Source organism: Conger conger, chromosome 10 (assembly GCF_963514075.1).
Source record: "Conger conger chromosome 10, fConCon1.1, whole genome shotgun sequence".
NCBI classification, from domain to species: Eukaryota; Metazoa; Chordata; class Actinopteri; order Anguilliformes; family Congridae; genus Conger; species Conger conger.
The window spans coordinates 2,030,001-2,055,902 of NC_083769.1; the positions used below are offsets into that span (position 1 = coordinate 2,030,001).

A 25,902-nucleotide genomic window follows, 5' to 3' on the forward strand; every position below is an offset into this window, starting at 1 on the left:
GTCACTGATTGATGTTTTTGGGGTTTTCTTCTTTTGTCATCAACTGCTGTTGTTTTACTTGGTCGACCTGTTCAATATCTGTTGCTCAGTACACCAGCACTTTGTATTCTTTTTCAGGACATTCCAAGTTAAAGTAAAAGCTATCCTCAATGCTTGTGCAATGGATTTCCTCTTTTCTAAGCTCCAAAATGGCTGCTTTTATCCCAAAGACAGCGCTCTGATCTTCATGTTGGCTTATCTTTTCTAACACAAATTCAGTCTTCACAGGAAAAATGCAAGGATAAAACCCAGAGTACACATTGAGAAATATTTATTGTTTAACCAACCAATCTAACAGGACACACCTGGGCAACAAAAACGCCCCTCAGTCACATGTTCCAATACCTTAAAATACCCTACAAATTGGGTGGTCAGATACAAAAGGTTATATGTTCTAAGTTGTATTAATATCTAGATACAAATACCAGGAAATAAAAGCTGATATATCATCTCATGTACATAGTTTGACCTCTTCAGTCTTCAGCAAAAACAAAGGAGTTAACCTTGCTGTTCCAATAGTTTTGGAGGGGACGGTATGTCTATACGCTTCAGAATTAATTTTGCTACTACCATCAGCAGTTATATCATCAATGAAGAGTGTTTCTGGTCTGTCAGACAGGTGTTTGGGGAGAATTCTTCTGTCATTGTGGAGGTCTTCCTAGGCCTGCCAGTCCCTTTTGCGATTAGTAAGGTCACCAGTGCTCTTTCTTCTTAATTATGTTCCAAACAGTTGATTTTGGTAAGCCTAAGGTTTGGCTGATTTCTCAAACCATTTTATTCTGTTTCTTAGTCTCATAATAGCTTCTTTGACTTTCATTGGCACAACTTTGGTCCTCATGTTGATAATCCACTGAAACACACCAGAGCAATTACACCCAAACCTTACATGTGTCCCAAACCTTATGGTGCCCTGAAATGGGGGGACATGTATAAACACCATTGTAATTTCTATATGGTGAAACCAAAATGTATTAAAATACCCTTTAATAAAAATGAGAATGTGCATTTTAATCACATGTTAATGGTGTGATTCCAAATATAGAATTGTGGCAAATCAAGACATAATGGTGGGCTCTGTATGCTATCATACCTACCTATACTTTTTTTACGTTTTATTATTATTACTAGCTTCATGTTTGGAAAAACTGTTTTATTGATACTTTTGTTTTTGCTTTTTCTTCAACAGGTTACTTTACAGGGTCCAAGTTCTTATCAATGTGGTCACTTCTGGCAATTTTAGAACTTTACTTCCTTCTAGTGTTTTTAGCACTTTTGTACCACATATGTACCCTGTGTTGTACGTCACTCTGGATATGGAGTGTCTGCTAGATGCCTGTAATGTAAGGTAATGTAACGCAGGACTGAACCTACCTGTGCTGGCAGTCCCACTGTGGGTCGCTGGGGGGAGCGCACGGGGGTACGAGGGACAGTATGGTTCATTTTAGACAGAACCAAGTCTGCAATGAGAGTGCGGTCCTCATCCTGCTGGTCTCCAATCAGAGGCATGGAGCAGCCAACCACCTTCAAGAGAGAGTGAGACAGAGTCAGTCTGGTGCTTGAGAGTGCCTTACCCTCACAAGCTCAGACCCCGGAGGGGCTCTACAGCAGGGCCAGTTAAGTTTTAACCCTTATTATTTTATTTGTGTTTAGTATACAGTGGTGTGAAAAACTGTTTGCCCCCTTCCTGATTTTTTTTTTTTTTTTTTTTTTTTTTTTTTTTTTTGCATGTTTGTCACACTTAAATGTTTCAGATCATCAAACAAATGTAAATATTAGTCAAAGACAACACAAAATGCAGTTTTTAAATGAAGGTTTTTATTATTAAAAATCCAAACCTACATGGCCCTGTGTGAAAAAGTGATTGCCCCCTAAACCTAATAACTGGTTGGGCCACCCTTAGCAGCAACAACTGCAATCAAGCGTCTTTGACTAATATTTAAATTTGTTTGATGATCTGAAATATTTAAGTGTGACAAACATGCAAAAAAATAAGAAATCAGGAAGGGGGCAAACACTTTTTCACACCACTGTATGTGTAATCTTTGTATCCCTTCCCTACCCTTGTCTTCTGTTTGGTTGTAATAATTGGAGAGAGAAAAACTGGGAGGGTTATTGTGGGTGGCCAAACTACACTAGAGTTGGGGGGTCATCCTACTGCCCCTATTTGGAGTGTGTAACTCAGGCGCTGTATGTAGCCCTTTAGTGTGGATTTCAGGGTTGCTGTGTATGCATTGTGTGTATCCTTTCACATGTGCTGTGCGGAATCTTAAGAATGCTGTGTTGATTCATTCTAGTGGTTTACCTTAAGAGTGCTGTGTTGATTCATTCTAGTGGTTTACCTAAAGGCAGTCGATAGAAACACTTATGTTCAGTGTAGTTGGGGACTTGGGATTCACCTGTTATAAACTCCTATAAATTTCAGGCTTTCTAAATAACGACGTATCTATTTTTCTCACACCCCTGATTTGTGTTGTGTGTCTCTGACAAAGCCCTTTTCGGGCTGGTTATTTACATGCTCCAAAGCCATGAAAAGTGAAAAGAAACATTTGATGCCATCACTTCATTATAATCAAACGTAACTTCAGCTACCCTATTTTGAAGACAGATTGCAATGGTGATGAGCTACCACTAGCAAGTGCCACCTGTCACAACTAATTTAAACTGCAAACACACCGAAAAAAAAAGACATTTTACAATTCTGTGCAGGGAACTCAACCCAGCATAGCGAGTTGAGTCAGTCATAACCTCATACTCGCTCATGGGTGTGTGCCTGTGTAGCAGGCCATGCAGGGTGACGTTAACCCATGCGGAACGAAATTGGAACGGAATAAATCCTATATCTTCTTTTGTGGGCCTCAAAAAAAGTAGTGGCTGTTTTCAGTGTGAAGAAATGTTACAGTTCAACAGGACTGTCCAGGATAATGCAGTTTGGGCAGGGTAAATTTGTAGATTTGAGTAGTAGACTTCAATGAGGAAATATGCTTTTTTACACCAGAGGCTTACAAACCTGCAATACCTGAAGTAACCACTGAAGTTTGCGAACTGGCAGTCCCTGGCTCCCTGATTGAAACCTATGAAATACTCTCAAAAAGTGCAAACCCCTCCTTCTGGTCTCCTTGGTTGGCTCAAATGAACCAGGCAAGATGTAACTAAGCACAGACAAGTATTTGAATCCAAAACGTTCACATATTTGAGGGGTTGGCTGTCCATAGCCCAGAGGGGTTTACTCACCGCAGTAAGGAAGGGGACCGTGATACTGCAGTGTCTATGGGCTGAGGAACGCCCATCCATTCACTATTTACATAAGCCTATTTTGCTGCTTTAAATAAGAAATGGCAGTGAAGCACACTGTAGCTATTACTTCTAATGAGCACGTCGCTCATGTTGGGCTGGGCCAAAACACTTTCTTAAAACCAAAATTCTCATCAAAGGTATACAATTGGTATACAAAAAAAGGTTTAACGAAGGCAACTGAATATAGTATATAATATAGCTGCTTTTCTGGAAGCACCAGAAGCTTGTGAAGCTTAGGGCCTCACCTCGATGATGTGATCCCTGCCATCCTTCCCATGGAGAGCCTCAACGGCACACATATCCAGACCGCCGAACACCTCCGAGCAACTGTCCACCCACATACGATACCTACGGGCAGATAAACACACCATCAGATCTCTCATTTACATTCAGAGACAGGTCTCTCATTTACAGACATGTATCATTTAGAGACAGGTCTCTCATTTACAGACATGTATAATTTACAGACAGGTCTCTTGTTTACAGGCATGTATCATTTAGAGACAGGTCTCTCATTTACAGACATGTATTATTTACAGACAGAGCTCTCATTTACAGGCATGTATCATTTAGAGACAGGTCTCTTGTTTACAGGCATGTATCATTTAGAGACAGGTCTTATTTACAGACATGTATCATTTAGAGACAGATCTCTCATTTACAGACATGTATAATTTAGAGACAGGTCTCATTTACAGACATGTATCATTTAAGCCCAGAGTCTCGGAAAGACTCAGTGTATATAGATTGGATACACCTGTTCATGATTACCAACCCCTTGTACAATCAGTGATTACTAACTACATGAAGGAGACTTGAATGTCACTGGAGCTTTCGTAAATACAGATTTGCGCTGATCAAAATTATGACATTGGTCATAATACACAACTTTTAGCCTTTGCTAAAAGTCCCCAGCATTAGGGTGACCATATTCCCAGAGGCTGAATACGTTTAGGCTGAATACGTTACATAATATCAAAACTAAAGTATCAAACTGCAATCGATTTAAAATAAATAGCGGCCACTATCATTTGCACAATATTAACAGCAGATTAATGTAACTCTTCTTTATTAATCCATATACTGGCATTAAACAGAACGGTTCTTGATTAACTGTTCAAGAAATTCACACTGCAAATCAGATGCTGGCAAATCAGATAATATTGTGCAAATTATAGTGCCCGCTATTTATTTTTAATCGATTGTTTGATACCTTAGTTTTGATATTATGTCCTGCATTCAGCCTCTGGGAATATGGTCACCCTAATGCTTGGGATTTTTAGCAAAGGCTAAAAGTTGTGTATTATAACCAATGCAATGCAAAACCATATGAAATATTTTTGATCAGCACAAATCTGAATATAGAAAAGCTCTGTGCCCCTGCCCCCCTCTAGGCCCATCCCTTCCTTTTCCACTTTGTCTCCCCTTACAGACTCAGACTATTACACCTGACATCCTCCCATTTGTCATCTCCCTTGTGAACTCCTGCCAGTCTTCTGGCTGTTTTCCATCATCCTCCAAGAGGGCCTTAATCATCCCACTGCTAAAAAAGCCTAACCCAGACCCCTCTATCATCCAGAACTACCACCTCTTCTTCCTTTACTATCTAAAACAATTGAACAAGCTGCTTCTAATGAACTTTCTTCTTTCTTTTCTAAGAACAACCTGCTAGACCCCCATCTGTCATGGTGGGAGGTAATTCTCACGGGTGCCACTAGTTGGCCGAGGATAATTGTTTCCACCTGTTCCTCGTTTTCGCCAGGGGAATTACCTCCCGGGAGAGTATTAAAGACCAGCATGGACTAGTTTCTGTGCTTTTGTGTTCAACCGTTCGCCCTTGGCACAAAGCCGGTAAAGCGCCCGGTAGACTCTAAACCTATACGAGTCAGGTACGGTGCTGGTGGATAATTCTCTCATTGCTAAAAAGGAGAAATATCTAAAAGGTAAGGAAGGCGTACAGCTGGAAGTGTTGTGGGTGCTGGCGCCTTCCTCAAGGGTTTTGTTTTTCTTTTGGACTCGTGTGAGTCGATGGTAGAGGGACGTTGTCCCCGGTGTTGTATTTTGTTTTGCATTTTTGTCCCGAGCTGCGCCTCGAGGTTTTTATTTTCGTGCCTAGCTTTTCTCGCTAGGTTGTATTTTCTTTTGGTTTTCACTCGGTGCCCAGCTATTTGGCACGGTACCAAAGTATTGGTTCGCCCTAGTTATTTAAGGGTTGTTTTACGTTCTCTAGCCGTTTTTGAGCTACTTCTCTGTTTACGATTTCTAAGTTTGGTTTGTTTAATTTCCTTTCCTCCCATTGTTCCGGGAGAAGTCCTGTTCCTAGCTGGGTATCCCTATTTCGGTTCTCCCTGGGATTTAGTGACTGACACGTTCGCGTGTCGGTTAAAAAAGGTTCTACCTTTGGTCGCCCCTGGCTCTCCGCTTAGCTTCCAACGCTACACCATCAGTCTGGCTTCAGACCTGGCCACTCGACAGAGACCACACTCCTCTCCGTCAGTGAATCACTCCATGCTGCACAAGCAGCCTCCTTCTCCTCTGTCCTCATTCTCCTAGATCTCTCTGCTGCCTTCGACACTGTGGATCACTCCATCCTCCTGTCCACACTGACAGCAACGGGGATCGGTGGCACAGCCCTAAACTGGATCGGGTCCTACCTCTCTGGTCGCTCCTTCCAGGTCGCCTGGGCTGGTACAGTATTGAAACCTCAGCCCCTTGCCATATGAGTTCCCCAGGGTTCAGTCCTAGGGCCGCTTCTTTTCTCTCTTTACACCTGTTCCCTTGGCCCTGTTATCATGGCTCATGGTCTATCCTACCACTGCTACGCTGATGATACCCAACTCTTCATCTCATTCCCACCATCTGACACACAGGTTTCAGCCCGCATCTCTGCTTGCCTGAGTGACATCCAGAGTTGGATGGACAACCACCATCTAAAGCTCAACCCAGGTAAGACTGAAATTATCTTCCTTCCTGCTCTTACTTCTCTCCATTTCCCTAGAGGATACTAACCCCATCACACTGTGCAAGGAACCTGGGCATGGTGTTGGACAACAGACTGTCCCTCTCTGAGAACATTGCGGTGGTGACCCGGTCATGCACGTTCCTCCTATACAACATCCGGAGAATCCGGCCCTTTCTCACCCCATACTCGACCCAGCTCCTGGTCCAAGTGATAGTTTTGTCCTGCCTGGACTACTGCAACTCTCTCCTGGCTGGCCTCCCAGTATCCGCCATCAGACCCCTCCAACTTATCCAGAATGCAGCAGCTTGTCAGGTCTTCAACCTTCCCAAACACTCACATGTCACCCCCCTGCTTACTTCCCTCCACTGGCTGCCTGTCATGGCTCGCATCAAATTCAAAACATTGGTACTAGCTGTAGGGACTACAACTTCCACATTCCCACAGGAAAATTCTGCGACGTCCACCACGAATGACGTCTAACTTGGTTCAGCCAATCCCGTAATGGCGGGAGCAATAAACGGTCCCGTATAAGAGCAAGACACGTTCTTGGGATCTCTCTTCTGCTTCTTCTGCCTCTTCTGCTTCTTCTCTTCGACGCACCCTCTTTGGCCATTCGCTTCAGCTCATCTGCTCCGAGACTCGGACAGAGGCTGAATGCTGCACAGCGCACTACCAGGCCTACGGACACACCCAGTTACCTCGCGGTAACTTCGTGGCCTATAGCGAGTGGAAACTGGTGTACGCGGAACGCTACATCAGTTTACCCCTGCAAAGCTCACCAAAGAACAACAGCAACGAACTTTTACACCTGAAAAAGGACAAGCGAACATCCTTCCAGCAACCGAGTGGACCAGACGACAGCGCGCGGCTAAGACGCCCCAGCCTGCGCATCTCTCCAGGACACGCATTCACAGCACCATCGCGGCTCCTACAAGGACAGCACGTCTTTTGGATCCAATGCGTATGGACTCAGTAAGAGAACAAACATTCAGGCATAGCCAGTGTTTAGTTTAGTCTTAACTGTTTTTGTGAATCTGTATTTCAATATTTACCATCCTACTATTGTAATGTGTTTGGTTAGTTACATATATATGTACGTGAATTGATTCGCCGTCTTATGCGCATATATAGAGTAAAACTACTCAAGTAGTCCCATCCCACAGCTAACTCTAACTCATTACCATATCCAGAACTCTAGCTTACTCAAGCTAGCTACTCCCACCTTTCCTTTGTTCAAGCGACACGCGCGCTTGCGCGCGCCCACACACACACATACACGCCCTAACGTAACCTACTAAATTTCCTTACTAACTTCCCGTTAGTTTATCTGTTATGTGTTTGTATGTTTGTTTAATAAATATATTTTATTAAACCCCGGTGTCCGTTTTGGAATCGCATAGACATGAGAGCCGAGTTAAAGCAGTCTTTCGAAGAACTTCCAACCTTCAGGTTATCGGTATGTTTAATCATTAATATTGGTTATTTTAATTATTAATTAAAATACTAAATTTGTGGTTAGATATTTCTGATAATAGTAATTTTATGAGACTGATTACTTTTTGCAGTTATACTGCTACACAACGTTTAACTGGCGCCCCGGTTTCGTAGAGAGTAAAATCCCTGCGTTATTTGGCGGCCCGTGCGAGGACCCTACATAATTTGGAGTCCCCTGCGAGGACCCCTACATAGCCTTCCAAGCAGTCAAGGGGTCTGCCAGCTTACCTCCAAAAAATCATCAGACCCTACACCCCTGCCAGACCTCTTTGTTTGGTCACCACAGGCCGCTTGGTGCCTCCCCCTCTCCGAACTTCCACCTACTGCTCTGGTTCTGTTCTGGTTCCACGGTGGAACAAACTCGTGGATGCCATCTCTTGCCATCTTCAAGCGCAGACTGAAGACGCACCTCTAAAAGCTGCACCTCTCCCCGTCCCTCCCTACCTCCCTGTAAACCTTAACTGTTGTCTTTACCTGTGATATTTACTTGTGTATTAGGACGATACCTTTACTAGTTTTGTTTGACTAGGTAAGCAGTTTATTCTTATTTGGATGTGGCGGTATTACCATTAAAAAAAAAAAAAATCTGATGATCTGGTCCTTATCTTTGTTGCACAGGTAGCAACTGGGTCTTTTAGCGCACAAATCCCTGGTTATGGGTACGCACTTTGCACTTTGTTGTACGTCGCTCCTTCACTGGTGTATATTTTATCTGACACACTTGGACTAGTAGATTTTGTGCTTTTTTTTTTTTTTTTTTTGTCCGAAGATGTTCAGCGATATTCGTACATCCTCCTCCCAGAAACAAAAAAAATGAGCTCCACACGTTTGGCAAACAACCTTACCCTTATCCACGACTGATGAGTCTTTTTTGAGAATTGTTTTTGAGAAACCGTTTCCGAAGATCTTCATTAAACAAACATGCTTGCTTTTGTGACATTTCACTACATTGCGGAAGGTATGGTCACCCTACCCAACATATTATTGAGAGATACTAGCTAGCTGTTTATTTGGGAGAACTTCCATGCAACGAAAGATTACATGCTCTGTACAGCAAAATGTAGAAGAGTGAATTATATATTTTTTTTTTCCCGTATATGCACCCTAATGTGTCACAATGGATTTGCACCATTTGTGGTACCAATGTTTCATCTTAAAGAATCATAAGGGACAATTTTCTACTGTATGCTTTTAGTGGAAAAAAGCATTTTGTTAATTGTCTGAGAGGTTTTGGATATAGATTTTTGGACTATTAGATATTTTAGACCCTATACTGATGAAAAGATGGTAATTCCTAAGTTCAACAGTTGGTGTGTAGTAAAAACATATGATTATTTTAGTACTGAGGGACACAAGGGTACACTGCTTACATTTTCAGTAGTTTATGATTCAGAAAATGTATAGGTTTAAGTGTTCCACTTATTTTAGGTCATTTTTCACATCTCTGTGATGCTCAACTCTAGAGTTGTGAAGCCTTAAAATAGAACACTGCACGTCAATAGGTTGCCTGCACTTCGAGGGTTGCCAGTTCTGGCATCTGCATTAAGAGGTTAAATAATATCTTTATTACTGTCAGAAAATACAGGAGAATAATTCAAGCTGAGACTGATAAAAACTGTGAAAGGGACGTGGATGTGTACAGAACTTGTGAAAGGGATGTGTATGTGTACAGAACTTGTGAAAGGGATGTGTATGTGTACAGAACTTGTGAAAGGGATGTGTGTGTGTACAGAAGGGATGTGTACAGCAGTTGGTAGATGACTGGTGAGTAGCTCCTGGAACAGTTAATACTGGTAACCAAGCAACACGGCTGCACAATTCTATTGTGGCTGCACGATGGCACACTGGCATGGGCGTCTCTGCTCTTCATTGTAGCTAGGCAACACCAAAAATATGCTGAGTGACAGGTGTGCATTCAGTGTTCACAGTTACAGTCACCGGGGCCAGCTGATTAGTTCACTCACAGATGGGATGTGTATGTGTACAGAACTTGTGAAAGGGATGTGTATGTGTACAGAACTTGTGAAAGGGATGTGTATGTGTACAGAACTTGTGAAAGGGATGTGTACGTGTACAGAACTTGTGAAAGGGATGTGTATGTGTACAGAACTTGTGAAAGGGATGTGTACGTGTACAGAACTTGTGAAAGGGATGTGTGTGTGTACAGAACTTGTGAAAGGGATGTGTATGTGTACAGAACTTGTGAAAGGGATGTGTATGTGCACAGAACTTGTGAAAGGGATGTGTATGTGTACAGAACTTGTGAAAGGGACGTGTATGTGTACAGAACTTCTGAAAGGGACGTGTATGTGTACAGAACTTGTGAAAGGGATGTGTATGTGTACAGAACTTGTGAAAGGGATGTGTGTGTGTACAGAACTTGTGAAAGGGATGTGTGTGTGTACAGAACTTGTGAAAGGGATGTGTATGTGTACAGAACTTGTGAAGGGGATGTGTATGTGTACAGAACTTGTGAAAGGGATGTGTATGTGCACAGAACTTGTGAAAGGGATGTGTATGTGTACAGAACTTGTGAAAGGGACGTGTATGTGTACAGAACTTCTGAAAGGGACGTGTATGTGTACAGAACTTGTGAAAGGGATGTGTATGTGTACAGAACTTGTGAAAGGGATGTGTGTGTGTACAGAACTTGTGAAAGGGATGTGTGTGTGTACAGAACTTGTGAAAGGGATGTGTATGTGTACAGAACTTGTGAAGGGGATGTGTATGTGTACAGAACTTGTGAAAGGGATGTGTATGTGTACAGAACTTGTGAAAGGGATGTGTGTGTGTACAGAAGGGATGTGTACAGCAGTTGGTAGATGACTGGTGAGTAGCTCCTGGGACAGTTAATACTGGTAGCCAAGCAACACGGCTGCACAATTCTATTGTGGCTGCACGATGGCACACTGGCATGGGCATCTCTGCTCTTCATTGTAGCTAGGCAACACCAAAAATATGCTGAGTGACAGGTGTGCATTCAGTGTTCACAGTTACAGTCACCGGGGCCAGCTGATTAGTTCACTCACAGATGGGCTTGGGCCCTAATCTGGGTATAAGGGTGGTACTGGGGTGCAAAAAATGCTGCCTTCTTAGGCAGTGTTCTAAGGCAGGAAGGCATTGAGTGCCATCTCATTTCCAAAATGATGCCTTCTAAGATGCCTTCATTTGACTGATTTTGATCGCAGCATTGATGCATCCTTCGCCAGGCAGGATATCCCATATGCTTTATGCTTCTTACTTACCGTTAGATTAATGAAGGAGCATGTTTTTAAGCCTCTGTGAGCTTCCAGCTAAAGCTAAATTGCTTCTAATTATGCATCACGTTACTTTCACTCTGCTGTCTTTCTGCCTTCAAAGTGCGTTATTTGCGTGCTGCCGAGGCACCTCCAAAGTTGCCTTTGAAGGACAGTAACTAATCAGACAGCGAGTCATCAAGGCAACTGCCTTCAGTTTTGGATGCAGCCAGGGTTTGACAATAGGCGGGGTTAGATGACATCACAGCACATTCAGACATAAAAGAGCAGTGTGTATTCTTGGGTTTAGCTTGCCTCTGTGGAGCTAAGGCAATTAAAATACTGCTGTGGCATGTGTTCCTCCAATCTATAACCATTGGGCAAAGCATTATACTGTAACACTCAGCCATACAAGGATAATAGCAACCTCAGCAGCACTGTATTTTTTCCCATCCAAAATGGCAGTATGGCACTGATAAACGTGCATCTTTACCTGTCGGACATGGCCACTTGTTCAAGCATAGCTGATCCAGTGTTGGTCTTCCAGTTTCCTGAAATCGATGTCCTCCTGTAAAACAAGAACCAAAGTCGGTTAAGCAGCTTTGATGGATTTATACTGCCACAGTTTATCATTGGCAGGGATAACAGGAATCATAAAAATAGATTCCAGTTTCTTTTCCCACCTTGAGTAAACAACACAGCACTCTCAAACACAAAGGCTCTGACACCACCCCTTTTCATATCTTTAGTAAATCACAAAACATTTGGACAAAGCAGCTATGGGCATCAGTAGGGCCCAAACACCGCGCTGTAGGTCACACACAGTGGTATTGTGTGTTTGTGTTTGGTCAAAGAGTCAGCGTACAGGCACCACGACCTGTGCAGAGGGACATTATTAAAGCTGACCATCACACACCACTTAAAACCACACACACACACACACAAGTGAATCCTCTCACAAGCTAGTGCAAGCGTCATGCACACACTGAAAACCTCTCATACACACTACTCAAAACATCATGTGTACACTCATGAAAGCCTTGCACAAACCTCATCCATTGGTGAAAACCTTTTTGACAGTTTTATATATAAGGTCTTGATATCCATAAGATGGTGTTTGAGTGGTTTTAAGTTCCAAAAACTATCTCTATCTAGTTTTAAATGTCCATTTCCCAGGACCTCTCATGAGCTTCACCAGGAACCGGCTGTTTCAGTGACTGTGGCTTTCATCTGTTTAATTTGTTCTGGCTACATGATTGGCGCGTGCTGAAGCAAATGACGTATGGTTGTGATGTCACTACTTCACAGAATTCCAAACGGTTCATTTAAATGCACATTTTCTTCATACGGATTGTGTGGATTTATTTGGGGACTGTGAGTTTTGATACTTTCCCAGTGTCCACATAGCAATTGAAATTTTCCACAATATGGGACCTTTAAGTAGAGCATGTGTGGAAAGACATGATAACAGCACAGTTACACCAAATACCCAAGAAGTGGGCCTCATTGATCAATATTTTCTGAAATCTTGGAAATCCGTGCGCAATGTATGTCATCTGAAACAAACTAACAACGTTTTCAGGAATCATGAAAGACGCAGACACAGCTTTTTTTGTAACCATGTCTGTATGTTGATAAATACCAAGTAATCATAAATGAAAGGCGCGTGCACAAAATTTGTGATTAGCATAAATTGACGCCCCTAACACACCATATATGGAATTTAGGCTTTTTAAAGAGATAGTCGAAAAAATAAAAAAGCTTCTCTGAAGCAGAGATTAAAGTTCTGTAAATGGAAGTACAACAAGCCAAAAACACCGATCAGCCATAACATTAAACCCACTTGTTTAAAAACATTATTTTCACGATTAAAAAGGCTTTTAAAAAATCCACTATTAAGTTTATACCAGGGATCAGAAACCCAGGTCCTTGAGAGCCACAGGGTGTGCTGGCTTTCGTTGCTACTTGGCATTAATTGATCAATGAAAGCCGTTGATTACACAGTTAACTCACCTCACCTGGTTTCTTGGGTCTGAATCGGTTGCTTATTTTAAGGTGGAGACGAAAGCCAGCACACCCTGCGGCTCTCCGGGACCAGGGTTGCCGACCCCTGGTATAAACTTAATAGTGGATTTTTTTGTTATTTACATATCTTGATCATATTAGTATACTTGCAAGGAACCTTCACTGTTGCCTGCAGACACTCATACTTGTACTGCTCTCCAGCCCTTCGGTGAACAAACTGCCTTCTGTTACAGGCAAATATTTCACACTTTGACTCATCAGTCCAGAGAACCTGCTGCCATTTTTCTGCACCCCAATTCCTGTGTTTTTGTGCATAGTTGAGTTGCTTGGCCTTGTTCCCACAGGTATGGCTTCTTGGTCGCAATTCTTCCATGAAGACCACTTCTGACCAGACTTCTCCGCACAGTAGATGGGTGTACGTCCCACTGGTTTCTGCCAATTCTGAGCTGATGGCACTGCTGGACATCTTCTGATTGCGAAGGGAAGTAAGCATGACGTGTCTTTCATCTGCTGCAATAAGTTTCCATGGCTGACCACTGTGTCTACGGTCCTCAACATTGCCCATTTCTTTGTGCTTCTTCAACAGAGCTTGGACAGCACATCTGGAAACCCCTGTCTGCCTTGAAATTTCTGCCTGGGAGAGACCTTGCTGATGCAGTATAACTATCTTGTGTCATGTTGCTGTGCTCAGTCAGGCCATGGTGTATGACTTCTGACATTAAACTGTCTTCAGCAACCTTGGAAGCAGAGTCTGGCTGTTCCTCACCCAGTTTTAACCCTCCTACACAGTCGTTTCTGTTTCAGTTAATGATTGTGTTTCAATATTAATTACATATTAAATTGATGATCATTAGCTCCTGCCGGTTTGAAAGCAAAGGGTGGTCATTAGGGTTGCCACATCTGATTTGTGAAAAACCAAGACATTTGAGGCGAAATGCGGGGCGTTAAACCATATTTGCAAATATACTATGTTAACAGTTGTAGGACTCCCTATTGCCTCCCTTACCTCTATTTATCCTGACGTAGGACGAGGGGGGAATCAGGGAGATTTATAATTTAGAGTGAGACGCAAGACTGTTTCAGTTTTAAGCACTCCATTTTTTGAAGCACTCAATTTATTCACAAACAGGAGGCTCAAACAAAAAGAAAAAAATATAGGTCCTTCCCCTCTTCTGTGGGGCTGTCGAAGTGAATGCATGCGCCAAACTGACAGCCCATGCAGCAGTTGCTTGGTGCTACATATTAAAAAGAAGTATAGGCATATGGCCAATCGTCGCTGTGTTTTACAAATTTTTACCTGTTTACAGACACAGGATTGGATGTCTAAACATGAAGAGGAAAAAACAGAAAAGCAGTAGAACAATCCGGTTTTATTTGGAACTCTGACATTTAGAAGTACAAAAAACCGGGACAATTCGTGTCCCGAGAAAGAATAGTCATTTTCCAGGGCAGTTGCTCAAAAAAGAGAACAATCCCGGGAAAACTAGAATGTGTGGCAACCCTAGTGGTCACACCAAATATTGATTTGATTTAGATTTTTCTTCTGTTCACTCACTTTGCATTTTGTTAATTGATAAAAATAAACTATTAACATTTCTATTTTTGAAAGCATTCTTACTTTACAGCATTTTCTCACACCTGCCTAAACCTTTTTAGTACTGTATATATATTAATAAAAAAATAAAAATAAAAATAAATATATATAAATAAAATATTCATTAATGGAATAATAAAATAACAAAACACGCTTTACAACCGTGATCTTTCATTTCCACGCACAATACGAACAGTTCGGCTCCTACAAAAAATCTGATAAATGAGGACCAATGTCTCTGTTGCCAGTTCGGCATCATTGGTCTTCTGAAAATGTCACATTCATGTGGTCACTAGTGTGTTATTGTATATAAACGCTCTTTGTATTTGATGTCCCCATAGGGCCCGAATGCACAGTAACACTGTCCTTTTGTACCTGATAGTATTGAATTTGTGGGACTCAATACGTCAGTTGTACCACGAGTTGTATCACGAATACACTCACATGTAGGCTTTATAATTGCTTCCTATCTTCTGGATGCGGACATCATACTTGGCATCAATGAAGGGTTCTGACGTGGCATAGGTCTTAGTCAGGGCCACCACACTGGCAATGTCCTGGAAGTCATACTGATTGTCCACTTTCACCTGGCAAAGAGCACATACACATTAACAACATCAACAGGACAATGCAGACTGGACACAGACTGGCATCAATTACAGGCTGTTGTATTTCATATTCAGTATGGAGTTAGCTTCCTTTGCTGTTCATTTTGGGTTCTCTTTGGGAGAGCTAGTGTTGCCATATTCATAGCTTCTTCTCTGAGAAGGGAGGTCTTTGTTTCATTATGGACGGCATGGAAGCTGATTAAGAGTTAACCCTTGCGTTGGGAAAAAATGAGTGGATTGGTTTTGCTGAGGGGTGCCTCTTCCCCCCCATCTGGGCAGAAGCGACCATCTCATCCGCAGCTGATTGGACCTTTGCTAGAGCAGCGCCCTTTTCCCCATCAAGGTGAAGGGGGCTGGCTGCGCTGCGGCTGTCGAGCGGCACCCCTTGCGGAGGTTCAGGTGGACTCCAGAAGGATGTTGGGGGTAGATGCCCTCGTGCCCTTGCGGAGGTTCAGGTGGACTCCAGAAGGATGTTGGGGGTAGATGCCCTCGTGCCCTTGCGGAGGTTCAGGTGGACTCCAGAAGGATGTTGGGGGTAGATGCCCTCGTGCCCTTGCGGAGGTTCAGGTGGACTCCAGAAGGATGTTGGGGGTAGATGCCTTCGTGCCCTTGCGGAGGTTCAGGTGGACTCCAGAAGGATGTTGGGGGTAGATGCCCTCGTGCCCTTGCGGAGGTTCAGGTGGACTCCAGAAGGATGTTGGGGGTAGATGCCCTCGTGCCCTTGCGGAGGTTCAGGTGGACTCCAGAAGGATGTTGGGGGTAGATGCCCTCGTGCCCTTGCGGAGGTTCAGGTGGACTCCAGAAGGATGTTGGGGGTAGATGCCCTCGTGCCCTTGCGGAGGTTCAGGTGGACTCCAGAAGGATGTTGGGGGTAGATGCCCTCGTGCCCTTGCGGAGGTTCAGGTGGACTCCAGAAGGATGTTGGGGGTAGATGCCCTCGTGCCCTTGCGGAGGTTCAGGTGGACTCCAGAAGGATGTTGGGGGTAGATGCCCTCGTGTACATGTAAGCCCTTCTGAACGCATTTCACCCCTTCCCTCTTCTGCCTGGGTTCTTGCCAAAGTGAAGGTGATGTGTGTCACGGTGGTGCAGGTGACACATCAGTCAAGGCTGAGCTGGTAAGATGTTGAAGGGATCCCCCTGGGCTCTCCCAGCCAGACCACAATGTCTTGGGTGCAGGCTGCGGTGGCACCCGAACCCAGGGTTATTCCGACTGCATGTTGGGCCCCTGGACGGGGGCCATCCAGCGTTCTTGGCCTGGTACTTATGACAACTCTACAGGCAGCCAGGGCCCCCTCTACTTGGGTGCTCTATGCTGGTCACTGGAGCAGGTTCTGTTGGTGGAAATCCAGGGCCAGACACCTAGGTTTCTGTGGCACCTGATGGTGCTGTCCTTTCTTCAGTCCCTTCTGGAGAGTGGGGGTTATCTGGCAGCTATATCTCGCCACAGGCTTGTCAATAGCTTGACCATGGGCTGTCAGTCCCTTGTCAGTTGCCTCTTAAGGGCCACCAAAGATTTGGTTGGTTCCCTCATGGAACCTGAGGGTGGTCTTACAGAGATGTATGCTCTGTGCCCTTACAGAGACGTATGCTCCGTCATTATACCCAGCATGCTTGCATTGAGAGGTGAAGGCTCAGCTATCTCTCTCCTCCATAACCCAGCATTCCAGCCAAGGGTTCTGCCTCACCCTTTGTGGTGAGGCCTTTGGTTTGGACCGCTTTCATCCTCCTCCTCCTCACAGGTCTCCAGAGGCTGCTAGGCTCTACCTAGTCTGTGCAGTCTGGGCACTGAGGAGTTACATTGCTCGCACCGGCTCAGTTAGAGACTGATCAGTCTTTTGTCTGTTTTGGGAATTGAGCGTGAGGCCAGGCTTTTTCTAGGCAACAGCAAGCTTGAGTGATCAGTGTGATAGATAGATAGATACTTTATTCATCCCGAGGGAAATTTTAGATAGAGCTGACCTACAGCAGAGTGCTGAGTGATCAGTGTGATAGAGCAGAGTGATCAGTGTGATAGAGCTGAGTGATCAGTGTGATAGAGCTAAGTGATCAGTGTGATAGAGCTAAGTGATCAGTGTGATAGAGCTGACCTACAGCAGAGTGCTGAGTGATCAGTGTGATAGAGCAGAGTGATCAGTGTGATAGAGCTGAGTGATCAGTGTGATAGAGCTGAGTGATCAGTGTGATAGAGCTGAGTGATCAGTGTGATAGAGCTGACCTGCAGCAGAGTGCTGAGTGATCAGTGTGATAGAGCTGAGTGATCAGTGTGATAGAGCTGAGTGATCAGTGTGATAGAGCTGAGTGATCAGTGTGATAGAGCTGACCTACAGCAGAGTGCTGAGTGATCAGTGTGATAGAGCTGAGTGATCAGTGTGATAGAGCTGAGTGATCAGTGTGATAGAGCTGAGTGATCAGTGTGATAGAGCTGAGTGATCAGTGTGATAGAGCTGAGTGATCAGTGTGATAGTGCTGAGTGATCAGTGTGATAGAGCTGAGTGATCAGTGTGATAGAGCTGAGTGATCAGTGTGATAGAGCTGAGTGATCAGTGCTGCGCTGACCTGATCCACAGGAGGGGGGACCCAGTCTAACAGAGGGGTGGAGGCTTCTTGAGCCTTCAGAGGTGCTTCATTCCCATCCTGACTTGGTTTGGTACCTCAGCTGACCCATATGCTGTACGACCATTTTGTTGTACGTCGCTCTGGATAAGAGCGTCAGCCAAATTACATTAATGTAATGTAATGTAATATGGTGGCGTGCTGACATATGAAATAGAACGAAGGGTTCTAGGTAACATAGGGAAAGTAGGTAACCCAGGTTCCATGAATGAAGGTCAACACACCACACAGTAGGTCATCAGCTGATGCTGATAGATCTGTGGTCAGTGTAATGTTGTATCATAGCTGCACAAAAAAGACTGTCTTAAGAAGTATTTTAGTCTTGTAATCAGACTTAAAAAAAATAAAAAAAATAAATAAAGTTTCTTACACCACTGGCAAAATCGTCACCTCATTGGCAATATTTGTGTCTTTTTTGCTACAAAAAACAGAAATAAGTCTAAATATGAGACTCAAATATTTGTTGGGACTGACTGTTTTTTGTTTGTTTTTATAGAGTTCTGTTGTGTGGTCTGGTCTGAGATGACAACATCACTTTATAAATAGAGCTTTGGTACCTTTCCCATCCCTGAATGAGCGTGGCCCATCTTCACTACCACAGGGAACCCAGGTGTGGTGATCTGAGTCCAGGGAAACAGGAGTCATTAGCATCAATCAATGTCAAATATTTTACATATGATCTCAAAATAACTGAAGGCTTTCCTGTCAGTTCGTTTTTCATATACATTCTCAGAAAACAATGGTTCCAAAAGGAACCCTATCATTCGATTGAAGAACCTAGTTAAAGGTTCTTTGTCTGGGAGCTTTCACACTTCACAACGACAGAATGATAAACAGTTCCATAATGAACTAAAAAGGGTTCCTCAATGGAGCCAAAGAGAGTATTTCAGAGTATTTGTAGAACATTTTGTATTTTTGCAGAGACACTTACAAACAGGCTTCACAAGAAAATAAATAGTGAAAATTTGCAAAGATCGAGCCTGAACCTCCAGAAAGTGAGGGTAAGAAAAAGAAAAACTGCCATATGGCAGTATATATAGCAAGAAAAATGTCATTTATCACAAATATTCTCCATTAGAGCCCATCCTCTGACCAGCATATACCTCTAGCTGTCCCAATGGGGCAATGGACAATGGCTGGTGCCTCTTCCTGTGTCTGTGATACTCTACAGCTACCTGTTACCATGTTGGAACAGGTACAACACGACTCGTCACATATAATAACACAGTACCACAGGATAGTAAAACAGTGTTTCTGAAGCACTTTTATAACAGTACCACAGTATAGTAAAACAGTGTTTCTGAAGCACTTTTATAACACAGTACCACAGTATAGTAAAACAGTGTTTCTAAACAACTTTTATATACAGGAAGATATCAATTCCACAGACGACTCTATTGTTACTCTACTTACAGTATTTACTGTGTGATGGATTGTCATGAATGGCTTAGTGTGATTTCATTGAGTCCTTGTGCAATATTGTGTCATAAAAGCTTGTAAGCCTGACGCTGTAGCTCGTACTGGCTCTGCTGGCCGCATGTGGAGCCCAACTCTGCTGAGTGAGAGTTGGTGTTACATTTTTTGTGTTAAAATGTCCAATTTAGGAATTTTACAGATGCTTTTAGCCAAGCAAAATTTCCCATTGTAACCAGACACCACTAGAGGTAGAGATGTGTAATCACATAAACAATTAATATCCGGGAAGGAAGCACCCTGGCTACACAAACAACACTGCAAGAGTCCCAGCTTGTTAAGGGATTATCCCCACCGTGAAAACCATGTCTTCTGATGAGCTAACCAAAGCCTTCCCCCACCACCCACAGGGTACATGGGCTCACCTATATAATAAATCATACTAAGCTGAAAAACAGGATTGAACAGCATCATATTTCACCGCTTCTCATTGGCCTCCACTGGCTTCCTATTGCCGCACGCATCCGTTTCAAGGCCCTAGTGTTGGCATTTCAGGCTGCTAAGGGGACTGCCCCACCTTACATACAATCCCTGATCACTCCCTACTCCCCAGCTAGACCACTCCGGTCTGCCAGCTCCGGTCTGCCAGCTCTGGTCGCCTTACGGTTCCCTCTCTACGTGCACCTGGCGGTCGAGCTGCACGTTCACGCCTGTTTTCCGTTCTGATTCCTCAGTGGTGGAATGACTTGCCTATCACTGTCAGAACAGCAGAATCCCTCCCCCTATTTCGACGCAGACTCAAAACCCACCTTTTCAAACTTTACCTTAGTCCTCCCTCCTGTTTTCCCCTGCCCCTCCTTTCTGATATCCCTATCCTTGTCTAAACCCCCCCCCCTCCCCCCCCCAAAAAAAAATAAAAAAAAAATAAAAAAAGGCACTTCTGATGACAACTATGTTTGGAACAGCATTTCCTGTGTATTTTGCTAGTTTCTGGATGTGATGCTCTGACTTATGGTAGAACCTATGCACTTGTAAATTGCTTTGGATTAAAAGCGTCTGCCAAATGACTAAAATGTAAAATGTAATTTCACTGATCAACAGGCTCAATCCTATACATTTTGTTGTTGTATTCCAAGTAACTTTGCAATTAAGAAAACCCTGTTTCCCTTCAGTAAGCAAGTAAGGATAGTTATGAATATATTAATAAAATGGATAATTTCTGCACTGTTCATATGATGTAGCTGTAAACACCCTCAAATTAAAGCTGACAGTCTGCACTTTATTCATGCCAACACTACAAAAAATGTGTCACTGTTCACTGTCCAAATACATGGACTGCACTGTATATTGGCGGTAGGGATGTCACAGCCAAGGGACAGCACTGCCCAAAGGCAAGTGTTCATTAAGCCACAAAGTAAATAGTTTTAATTGCACAGGGTCTAATGGAGTTTGATCGAATAGTGTTTAATCCAGTTTTAATTGCAAAGAGTCTAAAGGAATTTGATTGCACATTGTTTAATAGAGTTTGATTGCACGGGGTCTAATGGAGTTTGAGTGCACATGGTCTGTGGGTTTCATTGCACAGGGTCTGTGGAGTTTGATTGCACAGAATCTAATGGAGTTTGATTGCACAGGGTGTAATGGAGTTTGATTGCACAGGGTGTAATGGAGTTTGATTGCACAGGGTGTAATGGAGTTTGATTGCACAGGGTCTAATGGAGTTTGATTGCACAGGGTCTAATGGAGTTTGATTGCACAGGGTCTAATGGGGTTTGATTGCACAGGGTGTAATGGAGTTTGATTGCACAGGGTCTAATGGAGTTTGATTGCACAGGGTCCAATGGAGTTTGATTGCACAGGGTCTAATGGGGTTTGATTGCACAGGGTGTAATGGAGTTTGATTGCACAGGGTGTAATGGAGTTTGATTGCACAGGGTCTAATGGGGTTTGATTGCACAGGGTGTAATGGAGTTTGATTGCACAGGGTCTAATGGGGTTTGATTGCACAGGGTCTAATGGAGTTTGATTGCACAGGGTGTAATGGAGTTTGATTGCACAGGGTCTAATGGGGTTTGATTGCACAGGGTCTAATGGAGTTTGATTGCACAGGGTGTAATGGAGTTTGATTGCACAGGGTCTAATGGGGTTTGATTGCACAGGGTCTAATGGAGTTTGATTGCACAGGGTCTAATGGAGTTTGATTGCACAGGGTGTAATGGAGTTTGATTGCACAGGGTCTAATGGAGTTTTTCCTGGTTTTAGCAGCCGCACAATGACGCACAGCCTTGGCCCTGCTACGCAGGCTGACAGATGGACCCACAGCAGGGTAGAAAACTCACCATCTCCTTGTGGTTAGGGTAGTAAATCTGTTCTATCAGTGGGAACTCCTCTGGCCCCAGTTGCTTGAATAGCCTGGACATCTGAGCAAACTGGAATAAACACATAAGATGTCACATGTAGCAGGACTTCACTTTGTACACAATCCAAGAAAAGCACTTGAGAAATACATGTATTATTATTATTATTATTATGATTATTATTGTTGTTGTTGTAGTTCAGCACGCATTATATGTAGATGAGCAAATGGTTTCAAAATAAATAGCAATGGACAAGATCTTCAGTCAGTGCTTCATCCAAGCAGATGACAGGAGATTTCTTTATAAGGCATTTATTTATCCAGGTCAAACTCAAAAACTGTTCTTTTTTTCAACTGGTGCATTAAAACAGTACAAAATATGACAACATAATGTATAAGAAAGCATGAAACATCAATTCTGTATAATATACTGTATGAATACTGTATACTATACTGTATGAATTCTGTATACTATACTGTATGAATACTGTATACCATACTGTATGAATTCTATATATACTGTATGAATACTGTATACTATACTGTATGAATTCTGTATATACTGTATGAATACTGTATACTATACAGTATGAATACGGTATACTATACTGTATGAATTCTGTATACTATACTGTATGAATACTGTATACTATACTGTATGAATTCTGTATACTATACTGTATGAATTCTGTATACTATACTGTATGAATTCACGCAACGTTATGCGATATTGCAAATGTATGATTAAAGTATTTTTATAGAGTCTCAGTATATTTCAGTTTAATTCCCCGTAATTTGCATTGGAATAGAAAATACCATAAAATACTGTCATACTGTCAATAATTTCCTTCTTGGTTTTCAAAGCACCAATTTTACATCCTTATGGTACACTACAAATATAAAAACGTTTTTTAAGTGGAATACTGCTGTTAGCACTCAACATAGTTTCACTGTCGAAGGCAATATGCTGAAACATTTGAAGATTGTATCCTCACCTTAACTGTTGAGTGTCCTGAATGTGGTAAGTGACTGAGTTGTTCAGGCAAATTCAAAGGCATTTTAGCTTCAGCTGTGGTTGACTTATCATATGGTGATCAGAGTGAATGAGTACAGCACTTTATTAAGCATAACAAGAGGCTGTATATTTAATCTGCCTTAACCCACAATGACTGATTGATTGATTGATCGATATGAAATTAGAATATTTGCGCTTGCCTACTCTTTTTGAGAGCTAAACCAGCTTAAACCAATTTTGCCATTCTCCTCTGACCACTCAACAAGACGCTCCATACAACTCTGTAAACTGTACGGATTATTGTGCATTGTGTTTCTGAGACACTCAAACAACCCCTTCAGGCACCAATAATCATTACATGGTCAAAGTCACTTAGATCACATTTCTTCCCCATTCTGATGTTTGGTCTGAACAACAACTGAACCTCTTTACCATGTCTACATGCTTTTATCCATTGAGATGCTGCCACATGATTGGCAGGTGTACAGGTCTACCTAATGAACTGATCACTGAGTATATGTGCATATATGGGCACACCCAGCAGGAGAGCAAAGGAAAAGTATGCAAATCCAGGCTGCACTCACCACCCAGGGCTTGTCACAGAAGTTGTAGACTGAGTGTAAGGAGTTAATGCTGGGCAGCCCCGCATACTGTAGCCCAATCACAATATTTCGGAAGTCTCCATTCTTAGCCATGCTGAAAGCGTGCTGGCGAACCAGCACAAAGTCCGGCCTGAAGCACCTGGAAACACAAGAAACACCACAAAAATCAGTCCCCTGAAGTGCTAGAGGCAAGATGGGGTAAAATAATATGCTAGATTTGTTTAAATAAGTACTTAAATTCATGTAGAAATAGTTTAACTTCATAAAATAATGCTTAAAAAACTGTTTAGTTGTATTGCACATAATACTGAGATTCTGAGTGTAGGGGACACGTATCGCCCCTAGATCTGGTGTACAATACCCTCTCATCAGGCTGTGTATAATTGGCTATAGTGTAGCCCCAGGTAGGGAAGGTTTATACATCTGATCACCACTTCATCTCATTCTCCCTCCCTCTTCCTCCCCATCCTCCTCCCCCTCCTCCCACCCGCACTTCCTCAGCCCGCCGGAACCTCCACTCCCTCTCACCCTCTTCCTTTGCCACCTCTGTCACCGCCTTTCTCCCCCCTCTCAAATCCTTCTCCAAACTCCCCACTGACTCTGCATCTGCCACCTTCCTTTCATCTCTCTCCTCCGGCTTTGACTCATGTTCTCTGTCCCCCTGTCTCAAAGCCACCTCGCACATCCCCTCCCAGTCCTTGGATATCTGACACCCTCCGTACCTCCAGGAAGTGGGGAAAATCCAGAGACCCATCAGTCCTCAACCAACCAGTCTCTCCTGGCAGTATTCTCTTCCGCTGTCACTGCCACCAAGGTAAAATACTATCAAACACAAATTCAGAACTCTACTTCTAACCTCCGGAAACTGTTCTCCATTTTCTCCTCTCTCCTCAGCACACTGCCTCCTCCCACCGCCCTACAACCTGTGCCCTTGACCCTATCCCCTCTTCACACCTCACATTCTCCCATTTGTCACCTCCCTTGTCAACTCCTCCCTGTCTTCTGGCTGTTTTCCATTATCCTCCAAGAGGGGCAAAATCACCCCGCTGCTAAAAAAACCTACTCTGGATCACTCCATCATCCAGAACTACCACCCGGTATCTCTTCTTCCTTTTCTATCTAAAACAATTGAACAAGCTGCTTCTAATTAACTTTCTTCTTTCTTTTCTAAGAACAACCTGCTAGACCCCCATCAGTCTGGCTTCAGACCTGGCCACTCTTCAGACCTGGCCACTCCTCACCGTCAGTGAATCACTCCATGCTGCACAAGCAGCTTCCCTCTCCTCTGTCCTCATTCTTCTAGATCTCTCTGCTGCCTTCGACACTGTAGATCACTCCATCCTCCTGTCCACCCTGTCAGCAACGAGGATCTGTGGCACAGCCCTAAACTGGATCGGGTCCTACCTCTCCGGTCGCTCCTTCCAGGTTTCCTGGGCTGGTATGGTATTGACACCTCGGCCCCTTGCCACAGGAGTTCCCCAGGGCTCTCTCCTAGGCCCGCTTCTTTTCTCTCTTTACACTTATTCCCTTGGCCCTGCTATCACTGCACATGGTCTATCCTACCACTGCTATGCGGACGATACCCAACTCTTCATCACATTCCCACCATCTGATACACAGGTTTCAGCCCGTATCTCTGCTGGAGTGATATCCAGAGCTGGATGGACAACCACCATCTAAAGCTCAACCCAGGTAAGACTGAAATGATATTCATCCCTGCCATTACCTCTCCCCATCTGGATCTCTCCATTTCCCTAGGGGATACCACACTGACGCCATCACCCTGTGCAAGGAACCTTGGCGTGGTGATGGACAGCAGACTGTCCCTCTCTGAGAACATTGCGGCGGTGACCCGGTCATGCAGGTTCTTCCTATACAACATACGGAGAATCCGCCCCTTTCTCACCCCCTACTTGACCCAGCTCCTGGTCCAAGCAATGGTTTTGTCCCGCCTGGACTACTGCAATTCCCTCTTGGCTGGCCTCCCAGCGTCCGCCATCAGACCCCTCCAACTTATCCAGAATGCAGCAGCTTGTCAGGTCTTCAACCTTCCCAAACGCTCACATGTCACCCCCCTGCTTACTTCCCTCCACTGGCTGCCTGTCATGGCTTGCATCAAATTCAAAACATTGGTGCTAGCCTTCCAAGCAGTTAAGAGGTCTTCCCCAGCTTACCTCCAAAAAATCATCAGACCCTACACCCCTGCCAGACCTCTTCGTTCGGCCTCCACAGGCTGCTTGGTACCCCCCCACTTCCACCTCACGCTCATGACTACTATCTGTTCTGGCTCCACGGTGGTGGAACTAACTCCCCGTTGAGGTCAGAACAGTAGAATCTCTTCCCATCTTCAAGAGCAAACTGAAGACGCACCTCTTCAAGCAGCACCTCTCCCTGTCCCTCCCTACCTCTCTGTAAACCTAAAATGTTGTCTTTCTGTGATTTACTTGTGTATCAGGATGTTTAGTTTGGCTAGGTAAGCAGTGTTTGGCTAGGTAAGGGGTTTGTTCACACATTTGCGTGTTGCAGTATTACGACTAAAAATAAAAAAATAAATAAGACCAAATAGGCCCTGGTCCTTATCTTTGTTGTGTATGTAGCAGTTGAAATTGTACTTCCCTCTAGGGTCTTTCAGCGCACTTATCCCTGGTTA

The 25,902-nt window shown here is 43.6% G+C and overlaps 1 protein-coding gene across 1 annotated transcript in view; it reads right to left on the reverse strand.

The window, feature by feature from the left end:
- Positions 1-25,902, reverse strand: part of syn1 (synapsin I) — a 54,748-nt gene that overhangs the window by 12,873 nt on the left and 15,973 nt on the right. The window contains exons 4-10 of the mRNA XM_061257443.1: positions 23,235-23,391; positions 21,619-21,708; positions 18,424-18,486; positions 15,089-15,231; positions 11,519-11,593; positions 3,579-3,681; positions 1,411-1,560 (exon numbers count right to left, since the gene is read on the reverse strand). Coding sequence (XP_061113427.1) covers positions 1,411-1,560; positions 3,579-3,681; positions 11,519-11,593; positions 15,089-15,231; positions 18,424-18,486; positions 21,619-21,708; positions 23,235-23,391 — 781 coding nt within the window. The remainder of the gene's footprint in view (positions 1-1,410; positions 1,561-3,578; positions 3,682-11,518; positions 11,594-15,088; positions 15,232-18,423; positions 18,487-21,618; positions 21,709-23,234; positions 23,392-25,902) is intronic.